Source organism: Carcharhinus amblyrhynchos, chromosome 12 (assembly GCF_965287045.1).
Source record: "Carcharhinus amblyrhynchos chromosome 12, sCarAmb.v2.hapA, whole genome shotgun sequence".
Taxonomy (NCBI): domain Eukaryota; kingdom Metazoa; phylum Chordata; class Chondrichthyes; order Carcharhiniformes; family Carcharhinidae; genus Carcharhinus; species Carcharhinus amblyrhynchos.
In genome coordinates, this window is record NC_137335.1 from 42,883,572 (window position 1) to 42,902,419 (window position 18,848).

The following is an 18,848-nucleotide window of genomic DNA, read 5'->3' on the forward strand; positions in this document are numbered from 1 at the left end:
CACAAGCAAATACTTGATCCAGTGGAAGGCTTGCACACAATGCCAGGGAGCCTGATACATTCCAGATAGTGAAAGATAGAACAAGAGCCAATCTTTACACACATTTATAAACATTTATTTACAGAGATATATTTTTCAAACATGCAACCCTTCACTCAACAACTATAGTTTCAGTCTGTTCCTTTGATTCAACTAAAAGATTGCAAATAAAGAGGAACTGTACCAACTTTGAAATGGGCACCATTAATATGCTGTATTAAAAAAAAAGCAACTCCAATTTAAGTGGCATTTTTAGGAATGATTGTTATTCAGCTCCCCTGTGCCATCTGATTGCAGGAGGTTTTGAGCATACCAGCGAACACTGCCTGATTTTTCCTCAGTGATATCTGGATGCAAATACAGCCATGGAAGACAGCAGGTGGTCAGGCTCTTTGAGCACTGCCTGGGCCTGTTGACAACCATCAAGGACCACAAGATTGACTTGCAATTGGTTTGCTTCCTTTAGCAGCAGGTAGCCACAGCTCAGAAGCATGAGACCGAAGTGCATTCAGAAATTAAGGAAAAGCCCCCTCATATATAGCAAGAGGATTATAATCTGTTATGAATTCAATTAATTGTGTCAATTAGGTGCTAAAATTTTCAATCTATGGGTGTTGTAACATTTAAGGGGTGTTCCAGTGTTGTTACATAGGTTCAGACCTAGTAACCAGGTTGGGATCCTCTCAGAGCATTTTGATAGGTTTCCCAGACCAGTTTAAGGGTCAGTGAACAACTTTTCTTAGTCAATCAATTTGAAGCAATCTGCCAACCAAGAAGCGATGTGGAGATGCCGGCCTTGGACTGGGGTAAATGCAGTAAGAAGTCTTACTGTGTTTACCCTGAAGTGTCACAGACTTTGGACAGAAAAAGGCCATGTTAAAAGAATGGAATAAAGAAATAGACTCAAATTAAAGAAAGCTATAGTTAACAGACTAACTCTGTACTATGTGTTATTGGGACAAAGGTAACTCTTTGGAGAGTGGTGTTCTGCTTCACACAGCTGTTGGTCTGAAAGTGAGCTCATGCTGAGTCACTTGAGAATCCAGGGAAGAGGAGGCTGAGAAGGCAAGATTGAAATCCTGTGAGATGGACCATTGTTAAAGCCTTCCAGTTGGCAGATTGCAGAAACTTCAAAGATGGCGACTGGAAACCCTTGAGAAAGAAAAGTTTCAGTGAAGTTGGTTGAGTCACAGTGAGACTAAACTCTGAGACTTCTTGTGAAATCAATGGACCTTCTCTTGGCTACACCTGCTATTTATTCTGTAATATATTGTGTTTGACCATGGTTTTCCTGTTAATTCACATGTACCTCACACTTAGCCAAAATGTGAGAGTACCAGAATAACATTGTAAATTGTCTTATCTTTCTGAACTTGCACAGTAAATTTTGTTGTTTTTGTTCTCAATGTGTGGGATCTTGTGGGGCTTTATTACAAAAGCAGGTAGCTTGAATCACAACTGTTAACTATTTTAAGTAAAACATTTCTGGTCCTTAGTTCGATTCCGCCCCCCCCCCCCCCGCCCGCCCCCGGTCTGGCCAAGGATTGTAACAAACCTCACATATCCTATACTGATCTGGAAACACGGGCTCCTCCAGGCTGCAGAATTACTGGTGGGACAGGAGTGTGTGAATTGGCTTAGCTATCTGTTACAGGACTGCCAGATGCCACACCATCTACACCAAATCCCTGATGGACGAGAAAAGGACTCCCACAAAGAGAGTCTCCCACTGGGGATCTCTGCCTGCCAGAGTCCCCAGATAATTGACAAGGGCAAGGAAGTGGAGGGTGTGCAACAGCAGCCCATACAGGCAATTACTCCACTCAGAATGGAAGGGCAGCGAGCGGAGCTCTACAGGTGCTTTGATTGTGGGGCTGAGAAAAGTTTTGCAGCCTTGCACCCATTGGGAAGTGTGGTTCAAACAGAGCTCAGCTAAGACAGGAATGCTCCATACAACTGAGCCACCTCATCATCTCAAATACAGTTAGGGCCAAGCATCACTTATTCAGGATGGCTTCGGGCACAAGCTTGATGCCACCAAAGGACATGTGACATGACAGCTCTTACAGCAATGTCCAACCCACTCCTCCAACATTCAGTGCCTTCCCAGCCACGGCACTTTGGCAGTCAGAGCCCTCTCCTCCACCAGCCAAATGAATTCATACTGATAGAGGTGTGGATTCCTGAGCTGTGGCTCCCAGATGATAGCTGACATTCCTGATGAGAGAGCACTCACTGGAGAAACCATGTTCCAGACATTGATCAGTTCCGGGTAAAATTCAGGCAGTTCTCGCAGTGAGGCACAGTGATTCCACCAGACCACCACCACCACCACCTAACTCCCCCCATGAGGTTTACAAACAAGAGCTGCAAGTTGTAATTGGATTTATTCCATTTCTTGATGTACGCCACTACTTAAAGTTACATTTTTATTTATCTTAAAGACTTGTTGTATATGAGCACTATTTGGAATCTGATTGTTTGAAGCACTACCTGGTCAGGTTCCACTCAGTGTGAAACTTTTCTTTTAATGCTACAAAGCTATGGTTAGGTAGGGGATTGGAGGACGGGATGTAGGTGAGTGCAAAGCAAGGAAATGATCAGGAATGGCTTTAGCTGCAATTGATGCAATGGGGTGAGCAAGACTAGATGAGATGTCAAGATCAGTGAGATGACCGTAAAATGGATTGGAGAGTTTCCATGGAGGGAGAGACTTAGGGAGGATGAGAAGGTAGTGAACAAAGAGAGACAGCATGAGTTGAGATAGAGGTTAATGACAATGAGAAGTTATTTGGTGCAGAGATTGAGGAAGGAAGGCAATGAAGTTATCTCAGTTAGAATTTTTTTTTATCATATCTGGGATTGGACTCCCTCTAATTCTTGGTATTTTGCTATGATGTATTTTATTTGGATATAACCCAAGTGACTGGACTGCACTATCTCTCATATTCCCAAAAGGCTCTGAATTTTATTTCAGTCGGGAAAGGAAGGTTTCTTGCATTTCCTGTTTGTGATTATTGCTACGCTAACCCTAAGGAAGGCCCAAAATATTCTGTCTTTATATTTTGCTGTTTTGATTTTGTATTACATTTCAATATTGCACGCAAAAGTCAAGTGACCAAATGATTACAGCTAAGTTTACTAAATAAGCCTACATTTGATTTTTTTATACAGGGATGTTTGTAGGTTTATAAAATAATCTGTGTACTTTCAATGACGTTCAAATATTAAGACACTTTAGACAAAAACAACTTAAAAATTCACTCAAGATTTGCCAAAACATTCTATGCACAAGGAATGAATTTTTGACTTTTAAGTTTGCATTGTTCAATATCTAACTTTTAATAACTTGTGAAAAAATCATAAATAGCATGAATCACTTACATTGAGTTTACAAGTTCTTCTTTCCCCTGTACTTGTCCTTCCACTGTTCCTCTTCTAGTGTTTCGAACCCACCCCACCACACCAAGTTTCCTAGCCTCATCCTCTGTGTACTGAAAGAAAATCAAGCAGTTAATATGGTTTTAATTTAGATCAGATTACTGCACATGAGTTTCTAACAAAAAATACAATTTGGATTGACTTAGCTGTTGTGTGACAAAGTAACATTTGACAAGCAGTGTTGTAAATTGAGTGTACAATACTAATCTGAAGTACATCAAAGCAAAATTAGAGCTTGTTTGAATGATTGATAAAATGGGGATTGAAAGAAAGAAAAAAGGTTGCATTTATGTGGCACTTTTCAGGACCACCAAATGTCTGAAAGCACTTTACAGCCACTGAAGAACCTTTTGAATTGCAGTCAGTTTTATTGTAGAAAACCTGGTAGCTAATTTTCACTCAGTTAATTCTCATAAATGGCAATATGATAATAACAACCATTTTTTGTGATGGTGGGATAAATATTGGTCAGAACATCAGGGATAGCTGCCCTGCTCTTCTGCAAAATATTGTCATAGGATTATCTGCATCCACCAAGCAAGCAAATGGTAGGGGAAAAGATTTGGAAAAAGATCTTCAGGAATTCAGCTTTTTAATTTTACATTTCAATGAGTGAAATAATGAAGCAATATACTGCTATTCTGTGGCATACTCCAGCCTGTGTGCTATATATTTGCACCATGAGGAGATATTCTTGCTTTAAGATTATATAATCTATTCTGTGAAGAACATGATCATAGACAGTAAATGTAGGGTATTCTAATAAAGTAATTTTCTTATTATCTCATGAAAACTTATTGAGGGTAAGTTCACGCATAATCTTGTCACAATAAGAGAATAATTTCCAGAATGCATTGCAGACATGAGAAGCTACAATATTAAAACTGAATTTCAGGTTACCTCAGGGAGTAATGCAGTTTTTTTTCCATCTGCGCTACGGTTTTGACTTCTCTTTTAACTAACATTGTCAACCTCATTTCCTCATTTCTGCAGCACATGACTGCCCACAACCACCAATTTACTTCTGACCAGCTGACTCTCCTCGTTCTTCCCATGAACTTGTCATTTCATCTGCCATGTGTCTATCCATTTCATCAATCAATGTCTACCTGAAATCTGTTCCTATTGTCCTCATTGAGCAAACCTTTGTGAGGAATTGAGTCAACCAGCAGTGGGCACATGGGCCAAGGTGTTTGAGGAACTCAGGAAGAATGCTTTCATAGCCAGCAGCGGTGCCAAACCTGATTTTCTTTTTGTAACAAACTGAGTAATTCCACTCCAGTGAAGGGTTCAGGGCATGATGTTAAATTGTAACGTGATTGAGGGCTATAGACATTTGCGATTTTGAAGGACCCAATCTAGATGGTATTGTGGCCCTCAAACTCAGGTCAACTGATGCCATGGACAAAGACACTCAAACTCTTGAATTATTGCACAACAAATCCTCTTCATTGTACTCACCAAGTTACCACTAATGTATCAAACTACAACACAAACTTAATTCACCAGGTATGAAACTTTGTTATACATCAAGTATTTAACCCATGTCTTTACTTTGTTATACACAAAATATTTAATTTCTGACTTTACATTATTATACCCAAAGTAACTACCTCAATTTACCTCATTATACACAAAGTAATTAACCTCTGACACTTCATAATACACAAAAGTATTCAAAAGGTATCAAAAGCTTCACAAAATATCCAAACTCAGAACCTAGACTTATGACTACCTGTGGCAAGGTGAAGTGATCAGCTTCATTCCCAATGGGCTTTTTTTTTAATGTCTCTTGGTCACAAACTCAGGGCCTTGCTGCCTCTTCTGCAGTGGTTGATCCAGAGTTACTGCTACCCCCATCTCCAAATCTCTCCTTCTTATATTGCTGGTACTGATCATGCTTTCAGTCACATAATCACAGGTCAGGGACTAATCAGTCACTGTCTTTTTAGTCATGATTGCTGAAGAATGGTGCCTCTCTCAGGGGTCATAATTTTCTCAGGAGCACAACACACAATCAATGTCTGTTCAGGACACAGCAACAACCGCTGCCCAATCAACTATGTGCTTGTTCCATGGTTGCACATCGTGTCCTTGCTGCTCCCACAGTCCTTGGTCTGATATAGCCCTTTTAAACATCAGGCTTTGCTGCTGTCATAATGAATACCCATAATACAATATCAACATGTTTCATGAAAAAGAGGTAGGCTTTGTCTATCATGGTCAATTGAAATATGTGGCCCACCCACACTTTGTTGGACAGCATAATTTATCAGATCAAAGCCATTGATCTTATATCTCCCAACTTTGCGGGATGAGATGTGTTTCTTGGGCACAGGTCACGTTAATTGTCTATTTCTGGGTGAGAATGCTGATTAGTTGTCATCTGGTGGCAGTTAACCTCTGAACACTGAGTTGCAGGATGCGGAGTGCAGATCTGATGTTGAAGGATTTACAGGACTTCATATTGCTGGCAGTTTTAGATGTGGTGACATGAGGATTATTGAAGCTTGAACTTCTGGAATTCAGATTGCTTGTTGGATCATTGGCTTCCCTGGTTTACCAGGTACTGACAAGTGGTGTCACACGGCCACCCAATCTAAGGGTTCATCTACTCTGATGATATCTGCTGTGCCTTTCAGGTTTGGGCATTTTCCAAACCAGAGGCAACACTAAACAACATTGCTGCAAAACCAGCTAACTACTGTAAGACATGGCACCTTCAGCCCAGCAACAGAACAGTTTCAAGTATATTCCACCTTCACAATGCCAGTGCCAAGAGGGAACTCCACATCTCCCTGCTTGGCAAGAGACTGAACATCCTGTTCATCTTGGTGATATTCCTGACTGAATGCTGACACAAATAAAACCTCAGAGCAAGCAGCAAAGATCAAAACATGAAACAATCTCCTCTGCAAACTTGCTGGCCCTTTGTAGATGCAGATGCTCAAACTTTAAGGATCTCACCTCTTGTCATCATCTGCTCGACTGCAGAGTACTGTGCACCAGTATAACTCATTCTACACCAGTCTTGTAGATACTCAGCTCAACACAACAATGTGCATCATCATGGGTACCTTCTAGTCAACTCGACTCCCCTAGTTCCCAGTCCTGTGCAATATCACTTAAGGAGGGAGATTGTAATAAGGAAGTTCTTGGAGAAGGTTTACATTAACCCAAGCCTGCAACGACACCAGGACCATACTAATCCACCTGCTGCTGACCTCCCATCATGCAAGCCTGTATGGCTAAGACACTGTGTCAAGGTATAACAGCAGAGACCCTGAGGAATGGAACCAACATGTCACCATTAAAAACCACTTCTTCATTATGGATCCCACAGCCTACTCACCCGGTTTCAACTTGCCATGCCAACATTGGGCACTCCTTAATCATTTCCGTACTGGCCGAGGCCTTAGTGCAGCAAATCAGCACAAGTGGGGCCTTGCAGGAAATCTGGACTGCAACTGTGATGCACCCCAGTCAATGACTCACATCATCGTAACTGCCCTCTGACAAAATTTGGCAAAGGGCTCACAGTGCTCCATTTAGCCACTACAAAAGATATTGCCAATTGAACAATGGTGTACTTGCATATACTGGAAGCTACATATATTAATTCACAATGTTCTGTTCTTTGCAGACAGAAATAACTTGTATACACATTGCTTCTGTTTCAGCTAAACAAAATAAGTCATAGCAATTTGCTGGTTCATTCCTCAGGGCAATGCCTTGACCAGAGTCAAACTGCCTGGTTTAAATTTTCAAACAATTCTTGGCCGTTAACTAATTCTCATTAATGTGCATTCTTCATGGCAACGCTCCTACAAATCAGAGTCTGCCTGCCAACCAATCAGCACTCTCTTTTCAAACAATATGAAGCTGTTGTCGGTATTCATTGGCGTTCTTGCAATTGCCCCGTTGAGTGCAAAATTTAAAGTTTCGGCAAAATGTCTTTTTTCAGCAATATTAAAGGAAAATAGCTGGAGTTGCATTGCATACAAATCTTCCGATCTATCTGGGAGGATCTGTGCCAGTGCCACAACCCTTTCATAATGTAAATAAACCTTGGAACTAGACTGCTTCATTTTGAACACAAGAGATGCTATTCCACATTGCTGACCTTGGATCCTCTTTGGGACACTTGTAAAATATACATGGGAAATTATATAATTAATCAGCAGTTTGGATAATGTTGTCCCTTGTTTAGCATTATAAAACTAGCAATAAAAATTTAGGATAAATGAAAGTCACATAATGGGGAGGAAGGAGGGGGGGGACCCAAAAGCCTCAGCCTCTCAATCTGCACAACAGGTGTGGACAAGGACGAGGGCTATAAGGTTGATGAGCAAACTGCCCACGGTACAGTGGGGCAGACACAGGACAAAGAGGAAAATGTAAACAGGAATGTAGTGGTAATTGGGGATAGTGTAGTTAGGGGTATAGACACTGTCCTTTGTGACAGGGATAAAGAATACAGAAGGGTGTGTTGTCTGCCTGGTGCTCGGGTTCAGGATGTATCATCTGGGCTGCAGAGGAACCTGGAGTGGGAGGGTGAGAATCCGGTGGTTGTGGTACATGTGGGTGCCAACGACATAGGCAAAATGGGGACTAAGGATCTGCAGAGGGAGTATGAAAAGCTGGGAATGAAATTAAAAAGCAGAACCGACAAGGTGGTTATCTCTGGATTACTACCTGAACCGCGTGCAGATGGGCGTAGGGTAGATAGGATTAAAGAGATGAATGGGTGGCTCAGGGATTCGTGTGGGAGGAATAGGTTTGAATTTATGGGGCATTGGCACCAGTATTGGGGCAGGTGGGACCTGTTCAGATGGGATGGTCTTGGTCTGAACCATGCTGGGACCAGAGTCCTGACCAATCGTATAACTAGGACTGTAGATAGGGCTTTAAGCTAATTAGAGGGGGGGAGGGTGCAAGGGTAGGAGAAATTACAATGTCTAAAGTATAAGAGAGGGTACAGGTATGGGAAAAGGTCAAGGATGTCCCAATAATAAAGGGAGTAGGGGGCATGAGAAAGGTTGGTAGTGTTCCTTCAAATAGGGTCCAGATAAAGGCTGGGATAAAGACACTTTATCTGAATGCACGAAGCATTCGAAACAAAGTGAATGAGCTGGTGGCGCAGATCAGCACAAATGGATATGATCTGGTGGCCATTACAGAGACGTGGTTGCAAGGTGACAGGGACTGGGAGCTGAATGTCCAGAGGTATCAAGTGTTTAGGAAGGATAGACGGGAGGAAAAAGGGGGAGGGGTAGCTCTGCTGATTAAGGATAGTATCAGGGCGGTAGTAAGGGAAGATATAGGCTCCAAAGAGCAGAACGTGGAATTGTTGTGGGTGGAGATAAGGAACAGTAAGGGGAGGAAGACGCTGGTGGGTGTGGTCTATAGGCCCCCAAATAATGACCTGGAGGTGGGGCGGGCTATAAACGCACAAATAAATGATGTGTGCAGAAATGGAACGGCGATAATTATGGGGGATTTCAATCTACATATTGATTGGTTGACCCGTGTTGGACGCGGTGGGCTTGAGGAAGAGTTCTTGGAAAGCTGCTGGGATAGTTTCCTTGAACAGTGTGTGATGGAACCGACGAGGGAACGAGCTATCTTAGATCTGGTGTTATTAACGAGGCAGGTAGAATTAGGGACCTTGTTGTGAGAGATCCTCTTGGGAAGAGCGATCATTGTATGGTTGAGTTTTTGATGCAGGTGGAGGATGAGAAAGTAGGGTCCCGGACCTGTGTCCTCTGTTTGAACAGAGGGGAGGACGATAGGATGAGAGAGGAATTGGCAAATGTAGATTGGGGATGCAGATTGGTCAGCAGGACTGCTGAGGAACAGTGGAGGATCTTTAAGGAGATCTTTTTCGGTGCTCAGTAGAAATTTATTCCAATGGTAAAGAAGGATCGTAGGAGAAGGGATAATCAGCCGTGGTTAACGAAGGAAATAAAGGAGAGTATTAAATTAGAAGCTGATGCGTTCAGAGTGGCTAAAAGTAGTGGGCGAGTAGAAGATTGGGAGAGGTTTAAAAATCAACAAAGATTGACGAAAATGATAAAGAAAAGGATAGACTATGAAGCTAAACTAGCACTAAATATAAAAAAGGTTAGTAAGGGTTTTTATAAATAGATAAAGAGGAGGAGGCTGGCTAGGGTGAATGTTGGACCCTCAGAGGATGAGAGGGGGGATTTAGTGGTGGGGGATGAGGAAATGGCTGAGGCCTTAAATAAGTTTTTTGCCTTGGTCTTCACGGGGGAGGATGCGAATAGTTTGCTGGGTATTAAAGATAGAAGGATGAAAGGAGTTGAGGGCCTGAATGCGATCACTGTCACTAGAGAGGTAGTGCTCAATCGACTAGCGGGACTGATGGTGGACAAGTCCCCAGGACCGGATGGAATGCATCCCAGGGTTCTAAAGGAAATGGCAGAGGTGATAGTGGATACCTTGGTGATTATTTTCCAAACCTCGCTGGATTCCAGGGAAGTGCCAGAAGATTGGAAAATGGCTAATGTTACGCCACTGTTTAAAAAGGGTAGCAGGAAAAAGGCAGGGAATTATAGGCCGGTTAGTTTAACGTCTGTTGTAGGAAAAATGCTTGAATCCGTCATCAAAGAAGAAATAGCGAGGCACCTTGAGAAGAATTGTTTGATAGAGCAGACGCAGCATGGATTCGTTAAGGGGAAGTCGTGTCTGACGAATTTATTGGAATTCTATGAGGATGTGACCAGTGCGGTGGACAGAGGGAAACCGGTGGATGTGGTGTTTCTCGATTTTCAGAAGGCGTTTGATAAGGTGCTGCACAAAAGGTTGCTTCAGAAGGTTAGGGGGCATGGAGTTGGAGGTAAGGTGTTAGCGTGGATAGAGGATTGGCTGTCTAATAGGAGGCAGAGAGTTGGTATCAATGGGTGCTATTCGGATTGGCGGTTGGTGACTAGTGGAGTGCCCCAGGGATCGGTGCTGGGGCCTCAGCTATTTACCATTTATATAGATGATCTGGAGGAGGGAACCGAGTGTATGGTGTCGAAATTTGCTGATGACACCAAGATTGGTGGAACGGCAAATTGCGCGGAGGGTGTGGAGAGTCTGCAGAAGGATCTAGATAGGCTGGGCGAATGGGCCAGGAACTGGCAAATGGAATTTAATGTTGGCAAGTGCGACGTTGTCCACTTTGGTAGGAATAATGGTAGGAGGGATTACTATTTAAAGGACGAAAACCTGCAGCATGCTCCAGTGCAGAGGGACCTCGGGGTCCTTGTGCATGAGTCACAAAAACCCAGCCTGCAGGTGCAGCAGGTGGTCAGGAAGGCCAATGGGATGCTGGCCTTTATAGTGAGGGGGATTGAATATAAAAGCAGGGAGGTCTTGCTGCAACTGTACAGGGCACTGGTGAGGCCGCAGCTGGAGTACTGTGTGCAGTTTTGGTCGCTGCACTTGCGCAAGGATATTTTGGCCTTGGAGGAAGTGCAGAGGAGGTTTACTAGGCTGATACCAGAGATGAGGGGGTTGAACTATGAAGAGAGGATGAATTGACTGGGCTTGTACTCGTTGGAGTTTAGAAGGATGAGGGGGGATCTTACTGAGACGTATAAGATGATGAAGGGGATGGATAGGGTAGAGGTAGAGAGATTCTTCCCGCTCAGAAGGGACAGCAGGACTAGAGGGCACAGCCTCAAAATAAGGGGGGGGGGGTGCAGTTTAGAACAGAGTTGAGGAGGAACTTCTTCACTCATAGGGTGGTGAATCTCTGGAATTCTCTGCCCGTTGAAGTGGTGGAGGCTACCTCGCTAAATATATTTAAGACACGGGTAGATAGGTTTTTGGTAGGCAAGAGAATTAAGGGTTATGGGGAGAAAGCGGGAAAGTGGAACTGAGCCACTTCAGGTCAGCCATGATCTTATTGAATGGCGGGGCAGGCTCGAAGGGCTAGATGGCCTACTCCTGCTCCTATTTCTTATGTTATGTTCTTATAATATTTCCTTAATACTATCTTCTAACAATTCAACTTCTACCATGCAATGTCAGCAGTTTGTGTTGGTGAAGTTGCACCAATAGAGTAACGTTGCTACCCTTTCACTGATCAGTCTAGGCACTGAAATCTCATCCTGAGGAAACCAGTGACCTATTCCATGGTTGCTCATGTTGATCACTAGCAGGTATTGTATCTTCTTTCAGCTATAGTGTGAGGATTCCTCATCAACATCAGTAGCCATTTCTTTAGAGGGGAACAACTGACCCCAAAAATCCATCACTGCAATCATGTAGCTGGAGTTTGGAACACCTGTGGAACGTCAATATAAATGCCATGACTACTCCAAGGGAGTCAGGCACACACACCTGCAGGAGGTGCTTTCGGTGGTCGCACACCAGCTGAATGTTGATGGAGTGGAATCCTTGCCGGTTTATGAAGGCTGCTGGCTTTTCCTTGGTGGCCATATACATATAAGAAATAGGAGCAGGAGTAGGCCATCTAGCCCTTCGAGCCTGCCCCGCCATTCAATAAGATCATGGCTGATCTGTTGTGGCTCAGTTCCACATTCCCGCCCTCTCCCCATAACCCTTAATCCGCGTCTTAAAAATATTTAGCGAGGTAGCCTCCACCACTTCAACGGGCAGAGAATTCCAGACATTCGCCACCCTTTGAGTGAAGAAGTTCCTCCTCAACTCCGTTCTAAACCGCCCCCTCTTTATCTTGAGGCTGTGCCCCCTAGTCCTACTGTCCTTTCTGAGCGGGAAGAGCCTCTCCACCTCTATCCTATCCATCCCATTCATCATCTTATACGTCTCAATGAGATCTCCCCTCATTCTTCTAAACTCTAATGAGTACAAGCCTAGTTTATTCAGCCTCTCCTCATAGCTCAACCCCCTCAACTCCGGTATCTGCTTAGTAAACCTCCTCTGCACTCCCTCCAAGGCCAAAGTATCCTTGCGTAACTGCGGCGACCAAAACTGCACACAGTACTCCAGCTGCGGCCTCACCAATGCCCTATACAACTGCAGCAAGACCTCCCTACTTTTATATTCAATCCCCCTCGCTATGAAGGCCAGCATCCCATTCGCCTTCCTGACCAACTGCTGCACCTGCAGGCTGGGTTTTTGCGACTCATGCACAAGGACCCCGAGGTCCCTCTGCACCGTCGCCTGCTGCAGTTTTTCGCCACGTAAGTAATAATCCTTCCTACCATTATTCCTACCAAAGTGGACAACGTCGCACTTGCCAACATTAAATTCCATTTGCCAGTTCCTGGCCCATTCGCCCAGCCTATCTAGATCCTTCTGCAGACTCTCCACACCCTCCGCGCAATTTGCCGTTCCACCAATCTTGGTGTCATCAGCAAATTTCGACACCATACACTCGGTTCCCTCCTCCAGATCATCTATATAAATGGTAAATAGCTGAGACCCCAGCACCGACCCCTGGGGCACTCCACTAGTCACCAACCGCCAATCCGAATAGCACCCATTAACTCCCACTCTCTGCCTCCTATTTGACAGCCAATCCTCTATCCACGCTAACACCCTACCCCCAACTCCATGCCCCCTTACCTTCTGCAATAACCTCTTGTGAGGTACCTTGTCAAACGCCTTCTGAAAATCAAGAAAGACCACATCCACCTGCTCTCCTCTATCCACCGCCCAGACACATCCTCATAGAACTCCAATAAATTTGTCAGACACGACTTCCCCTTAATGAAACCGTGCTGTGTCTTCTCTATCAAGCAATTCCCCTCAAGATGCCTCGCTATTTCTTCTTTGATGACGGATTCTAACATTTTACCTACAACAGACGTTAAACTAACCGGCCTATAATTCCCTGCCTTTTGCCTGCCACCCTTCTTAAACAACTGCATAACATTAGCCATTTTCCAATCTTCCAGCACTTCCCCGGAATCCAGCGACATTTGGAAAATAACCACCAAGGCATCCACTATCACCTCTGCCATTTCTTTCAGAACCCTCGGATGCATTCCATCCGGTCCTGGGGACTTGTCCACAATCAGCCCCTCCAGTCTGTCGAGCACTGCCTCTCTAGTAACAGTAATGTCATTAAGACCCTCCAGTCCTACCACCTTTCCATCGCTAACACCCGGCAAATTATTCATGTCCTCCTCCGTGAAGACCGAAACAAAAAAAGTATATGGTGGCAATCAAAAATGTCTTGCACCTGGGAGAGTCCGTTGATGGTCATCTGCTGCCAGTCCACTCCGCACCTTTCTCCACTGTGCCCAGATGGAGGCTGGCCTTCCTACTGCTGCTGCAATTGTATTTTAAAGGCTAGTCCTTTCTTCCCACTGTTTCTCCTCCTTGAGTCCAAGAAAACTGGCTTTGAGTCCCATCCCAGTTGGTCTTGCACTCTTTCCTGCGCTTACCTTAGAGCCAACCTACGACCCTTGCCTTGTCTCTCCCCTTTGACTCTTTATGAAAGCTTAACCAATGGGCTAAACCCATAGTCTCCTTCTGTTCTGTAAAATTGTCTCTCACAATATAAGTCTCAACTGTGCTCAAATGGCAACTTTCTCACCTCAGAGTCAGGTCATGGGTTCAAACTGTGTTCCAGGACAAACACAACATCCACTGGCTCTGCAGCACCAAGTGCTGTTAAATTGCTGGAAGTGCCATTTTTGTGGATGAGACTACCTGCTGTCTCAGATGGGTATAAAAGATGGTTGTGTCTATTTGTGCTGCAACACTTCGGGGGTGAATTTGCTGTGTTTTCACAGGATGCAGTGTCAGGGGTCGGTTAGCCCAGCTGGCAGGACAGGTGGTTTGTGTCACAGAGCAATGCCAATAGCACAGGTTCAATTCCTGTGCCAGCTGAGGTTATTCATGAAGACTCTGCTTTCTCAACCTTGTACCTTGCCTGTAGATTCTCAGGTAAAATCACCACCAGTCAGCTCTCCCCTTTGAGAGGGACAGCAGCCTATGGTCATCTGGGACCGTGGCGACTTTAGCTTTTTACATTTAAAGTAAGATACCTACTTTTTAAATGCAGCTCTGCTCCCTGTCACTGAATTATGCATTATTTTTGTAAGTTGGTTTCTTATAACATCTTGAACAAATTGAATTCATGGAAACAATTGCAACTTATCAGGGAGTAATCATTTTACAGAGAAGTTATTGCAAAAATAGATTCCACACCACCACCACCACCCCCCCCAACCTCCCCAAACCCCCCAGCTACCAGTGAGCCTGGATAAAATCCAGTCATTGAAACAAAGGCTATGGGGGGGAATTTTCTTGTCCCACCCGCCATGGAAACCATAGCGGACCTGCAAAGTCTGTTGACGTCAGGCAGGATTTTCCGGTTTTGGGGCGAGCACAGCCAGAAAATCCTGCCCTAAATGTTCTAACAGTTGAGTTTCACCATTGGCAAAAACCATTAAAATTGTATTTTGAATGAAATATTTTAAAAGGTCATCACCCAAAGTAGGGCTCTAAACAATGTCCTGATATAAGAGTTCCATTATCTACCCACTGAGCTAACCAGGCTGTGTAGGAGCACCCTGTACAAAGCCTTTTCAATTTGTTCCAATAAAGCAAAAGAAAAATAGTGTTTATTGATTAAAGTTGCAGCGTTAAACTCGTCTTTTTCTTATAAACTGTATTTTTACTTAGTTTTTGTCTTTTAATTACTCTTGTAGCAATGTATAATACCGGGCAGCCTTCTAGTTCAATATTGCATTCAAATGCTTACACATAAATACCAGCATCTCATGTTTATGATTTAAAAAAAATTTGAGGTTGTCCCAATACAACCAGTAGTTAGTGAAATATACTTTGACTTTGTGGAGTACAATGACAGTTCCATGAGAGAATTCACGCATGTGCTGGCAGCCGCAACACAGGCCAAGTGTGCATGTGCAAGTGCTCCTGGCGCCTTTCCAGTCAATGTCAGGAGTTACAGTGGTAAAAGATACCATGGCACAATTTTATGAACAGAGCATCTTCCTGTTATCCTGGCTAATATTATATACCAGCATCCCCAAATCAGATCAGCTGGTATCACTTCATTATTTGTGAATGCTTCCAAATTGGCTGCCACAATTCCTGGACCTCAAAAATACTTCACTAGTTGAAAATGTGCTTTCAGATATTCTGAGGCCATGCAAGACACTGTACATGCAAATCTTTTTTAATATATATCTTCACATAACCAGGTTAGTTGATTATACCAGTTGGTGTTGTATTTGGGTCATGAAAGTAAAAATTGTTCTTCCTGTCACTGCTTACCCTTTCATTCCCATTCCTTGTTTTTGCTTGTTTCCTGCTTCTCTTTTTACATGGCATTCACATACTTGAATATAAGTGTAAGAAATCGGAGCAGAAGACAGCAAAATGTTCTATTGAGCCTGCTTCACCAGAAAATATAATCCTGGCTGATCTTGAGCTTCAACTCCACTTTCCAGCCCACTTCCCATAGCCTTTGGTTGCCCGAGAGACAAAAATCTGTCCATCTCAGCCTTAAACATATCCAGTGATGACGCATCCACAACACTCTGGGATACAAAACTTTTAAATAATCAGCCCATTATACTGAAACTGTGCCCCTTTGTTCTAGATTCCCCAGCCGGGGAAATCAACACCTCAGTACCTAGCTCCTTCAAACTCTTGTTTGATCAATTAGATCACGTCTATCTTCTAAACTCCAGCAAATATAAAATCACAAGAAACAGACACAGGAGTAGGCTGCTTAACCCAGCAAGCAAGCTCTCCCATGATAAGATAGTAGCCACAGCTCCTTAACTACACTTTCCTGCCTCTCCCCACCAACCTGCTATATTCTATTTATTCAGCCTCACAGTATACGATAATTCTCTCATCCCAAGACAATCTAGTGAATCTTCATTGAAACGCCTCCAATGCAATTATATCCATTCTTAAACATGGGGACCAAAATTGCCCTGAATTCTAGGTATGGAATTACCAAAGTCCGATACAATTGTACAAAGACCTTGTTATTCTTGTACTCCTTTCAACAATGGCCACGCGCCTCACTTGCAATCATACCCTCCAGTCCCTTAGCATGGACCAAATCAGAAATACTGAGCCAAAAGGTTTGACTATCTCCTGGGACAAAGTGTCCAGGCAAGATTTCCTCTTTCTGAGCATCACAGTGTACTTGCTTTTTATTTTTATCTTTAATCTCTCTCTATGCCTCATCTTCTTTCCTTTATGGTTTTTCTATGAATCTCATAAAAAGCATCCTTAATTTATTAAATTTGTATCTTTCATCTTTCTTAAATGTCAGCAAGTAGTCAACCATCGTGTGCCAAGTCATGAGTTCTGAGTTTTTTAATTCATCCATGGAACGTGGTTGTCGGTGGCCAAGCCAGCATTTATTGCCTATCCCTAATTGAGCTAGGGCAGGAATAAAGAGAACTGCAGTAACATTTGTAGATAGGTGTGACACTGGGACTGGGCCTTGTGTTGCACCTTTTCCTGAGCTTCTTCACATAATCATAGAATCCCTATGTAGAAGGAGGCCATTTGGCCCATAGAGTCTATATCAACCACATTCCACTCAGGCCTTATTCCTGTAACCCCAAGAACTTACCCTGCTAATCCCCCTGACACTACGATCATGGCCAATCAACCTCAGCATCTGGAGGAAACCCATGCAGACACGGGGAGAATGTGCAAACTCTGCACAGACAGTGATACGAGGCCGGAATTAAACGTGGGTCTCTAGCGCTGAGGCAGCACTACTAACCACTGTGCCACCATTATGTTGTGTTGAATCTGAAACTGCAGCCTTGACTGGCAATATGGGTTCTAGCAATTCGCATAACTAGTGGGTGAGGAAAGCAAATAGCTGACAATGATAGAAGTTAGGTCCCAAGGCTGGGAAGAGCAATGGAATTAAACTGATTAGGGAATGCACCATGGCCAGAGAGCCAACAATGGAAGGAAGGATTTAATCTGCTGCTGGCCTCTTGCTCACTGAGATGAGAAGCTTTTCTCACTCAGGAGTTGTGAATCTTTGGAATTCTCTATCCCAGAGGATTGTGGATGCACCATCATAGAACATATTTAAAGCAAGTTTAGACAGCTTCTCAGGAAATCAAGGGATATGCGGAGTGGACAGGAATGTGGTATAGAAGGATAAACTGAATGATGCAGTAGGAAATCTGAGTTCATTGAAACATTGCAGACTTCTATTTAGTCTATTAATCATTTTTAAAAAAATAGAGCTATCACAGCAGTTTGAAATTAATTTCCTAAGTTCTGACCCTTGTTAAAAACAAAAGCAGAGCAGTAACACTGTAGGCATTCAAGAAATGACCTAATTCTCCAGTCTAAACATTGAACAGGTTTGTCCTCCAAAATGCAGACTCCTTGAAACTGCTGTAACAATTACAATATTCTTGTTGTTTTAGCAGTTCTAGTGTTGTGGATGCTACAGTGGGAGAGAGGAAGTGATAAGGATTTTATTCATTGCAAGATGGAAGAGGGTATGGAGGAGGAGCTGAAATTGTGCAATGGCTTCTGCACAATGCATTCCTCATCTCAGAAACAAATAGACACAAGAGGACAAGTTAAAATACCAGCTCCAAGCACCCCCACACTGCTGAATCAAAGCTAGCATTAAGTTCAGATAATGCCATCTGCTAACATTTCAGTAGGTATTAGTATGTGCTGCATGGTGGAGGCGGAACAAAAACATGCGTGTTATTTATTGAAAGAATTAGAAAAATAATCAGAAGTTACTTCAAGGTTCAAAAAAGGTCTATCCCAACAAAATAGTAACCTCCACTTCATTGATTTAAGAGTATTAAAGGATGTTGCAGTAGTCATCTTACCATTCTGAAACAAACCCCTGTATGGAATAAGAGAAAGAAACACAGATTAACCATTATTATCCTACAAAAACAATAAACCTACACATTGAGTAAGGTTATTTTACATAAAGCTGTTTGAAGGACAGAACAAATATATTAAAACTTTGCGCACAACACCCTCCACACCAGGTCTCGGGCAGGAAAAGGCAGAATCCCGTGAAATGAGCCCTCCACTGAATCTCCCTCTCACAGGCAGAGGATTACACAGTGTCCTATAGTGGAAGAAGTCAGACAAGTGGAGGGTGTGCAGCAGCAGGCAATACAGGAAACCCCTCTACTCTGAATGGAAACGCATAGAGGGAATTTCTGCGAGATGCTTCAAATTGTGGGCTTGTAGCTCCCAAGGGAAGTGTCGGGATGCAAGACCAGTGTGGAATTCTGTCCAAATGCGTGGTCAGTTCGGATGGAGGTTCACCACATACTTGAGTTGCTTCAACTTTATAAATGCCATCGGATCTGGGTGCTACCGTTTTTAGGCTGTGTATGACTTTGGCGACGAGCTTGACATTAACT

General features: G+C 43.4%; 1 protein-coding gene across 2 annotated transcripts in view; it reads right to left on the minus strand.

Moving 5' to 3' along the window:
- The window catches only part of acyp2 (acylphosphatase 2, muscle type), a 106,707-nt gene that overhangs the window by 79,608 nt on the left and 8,251 nt on the right, over positions 1 to 18,848 (minus strand). Inside the window, exons 2-3 of one of the 2 annotated variants that reach the window (XM_080200451.1) lie at positions 18,297 to 18,313; positions 3,424 to 3,533 (exon numbers count right to left, since the gene is read on the minus strand). In XM_080200451.1, the coding sequence (XP_080056577.1) occupies positions 3,424 to 3,533; positions 18,297 to 18,313 (127 nt within the window). The other variant, XM_080200452.1, reaches the window with a different exon arrangement.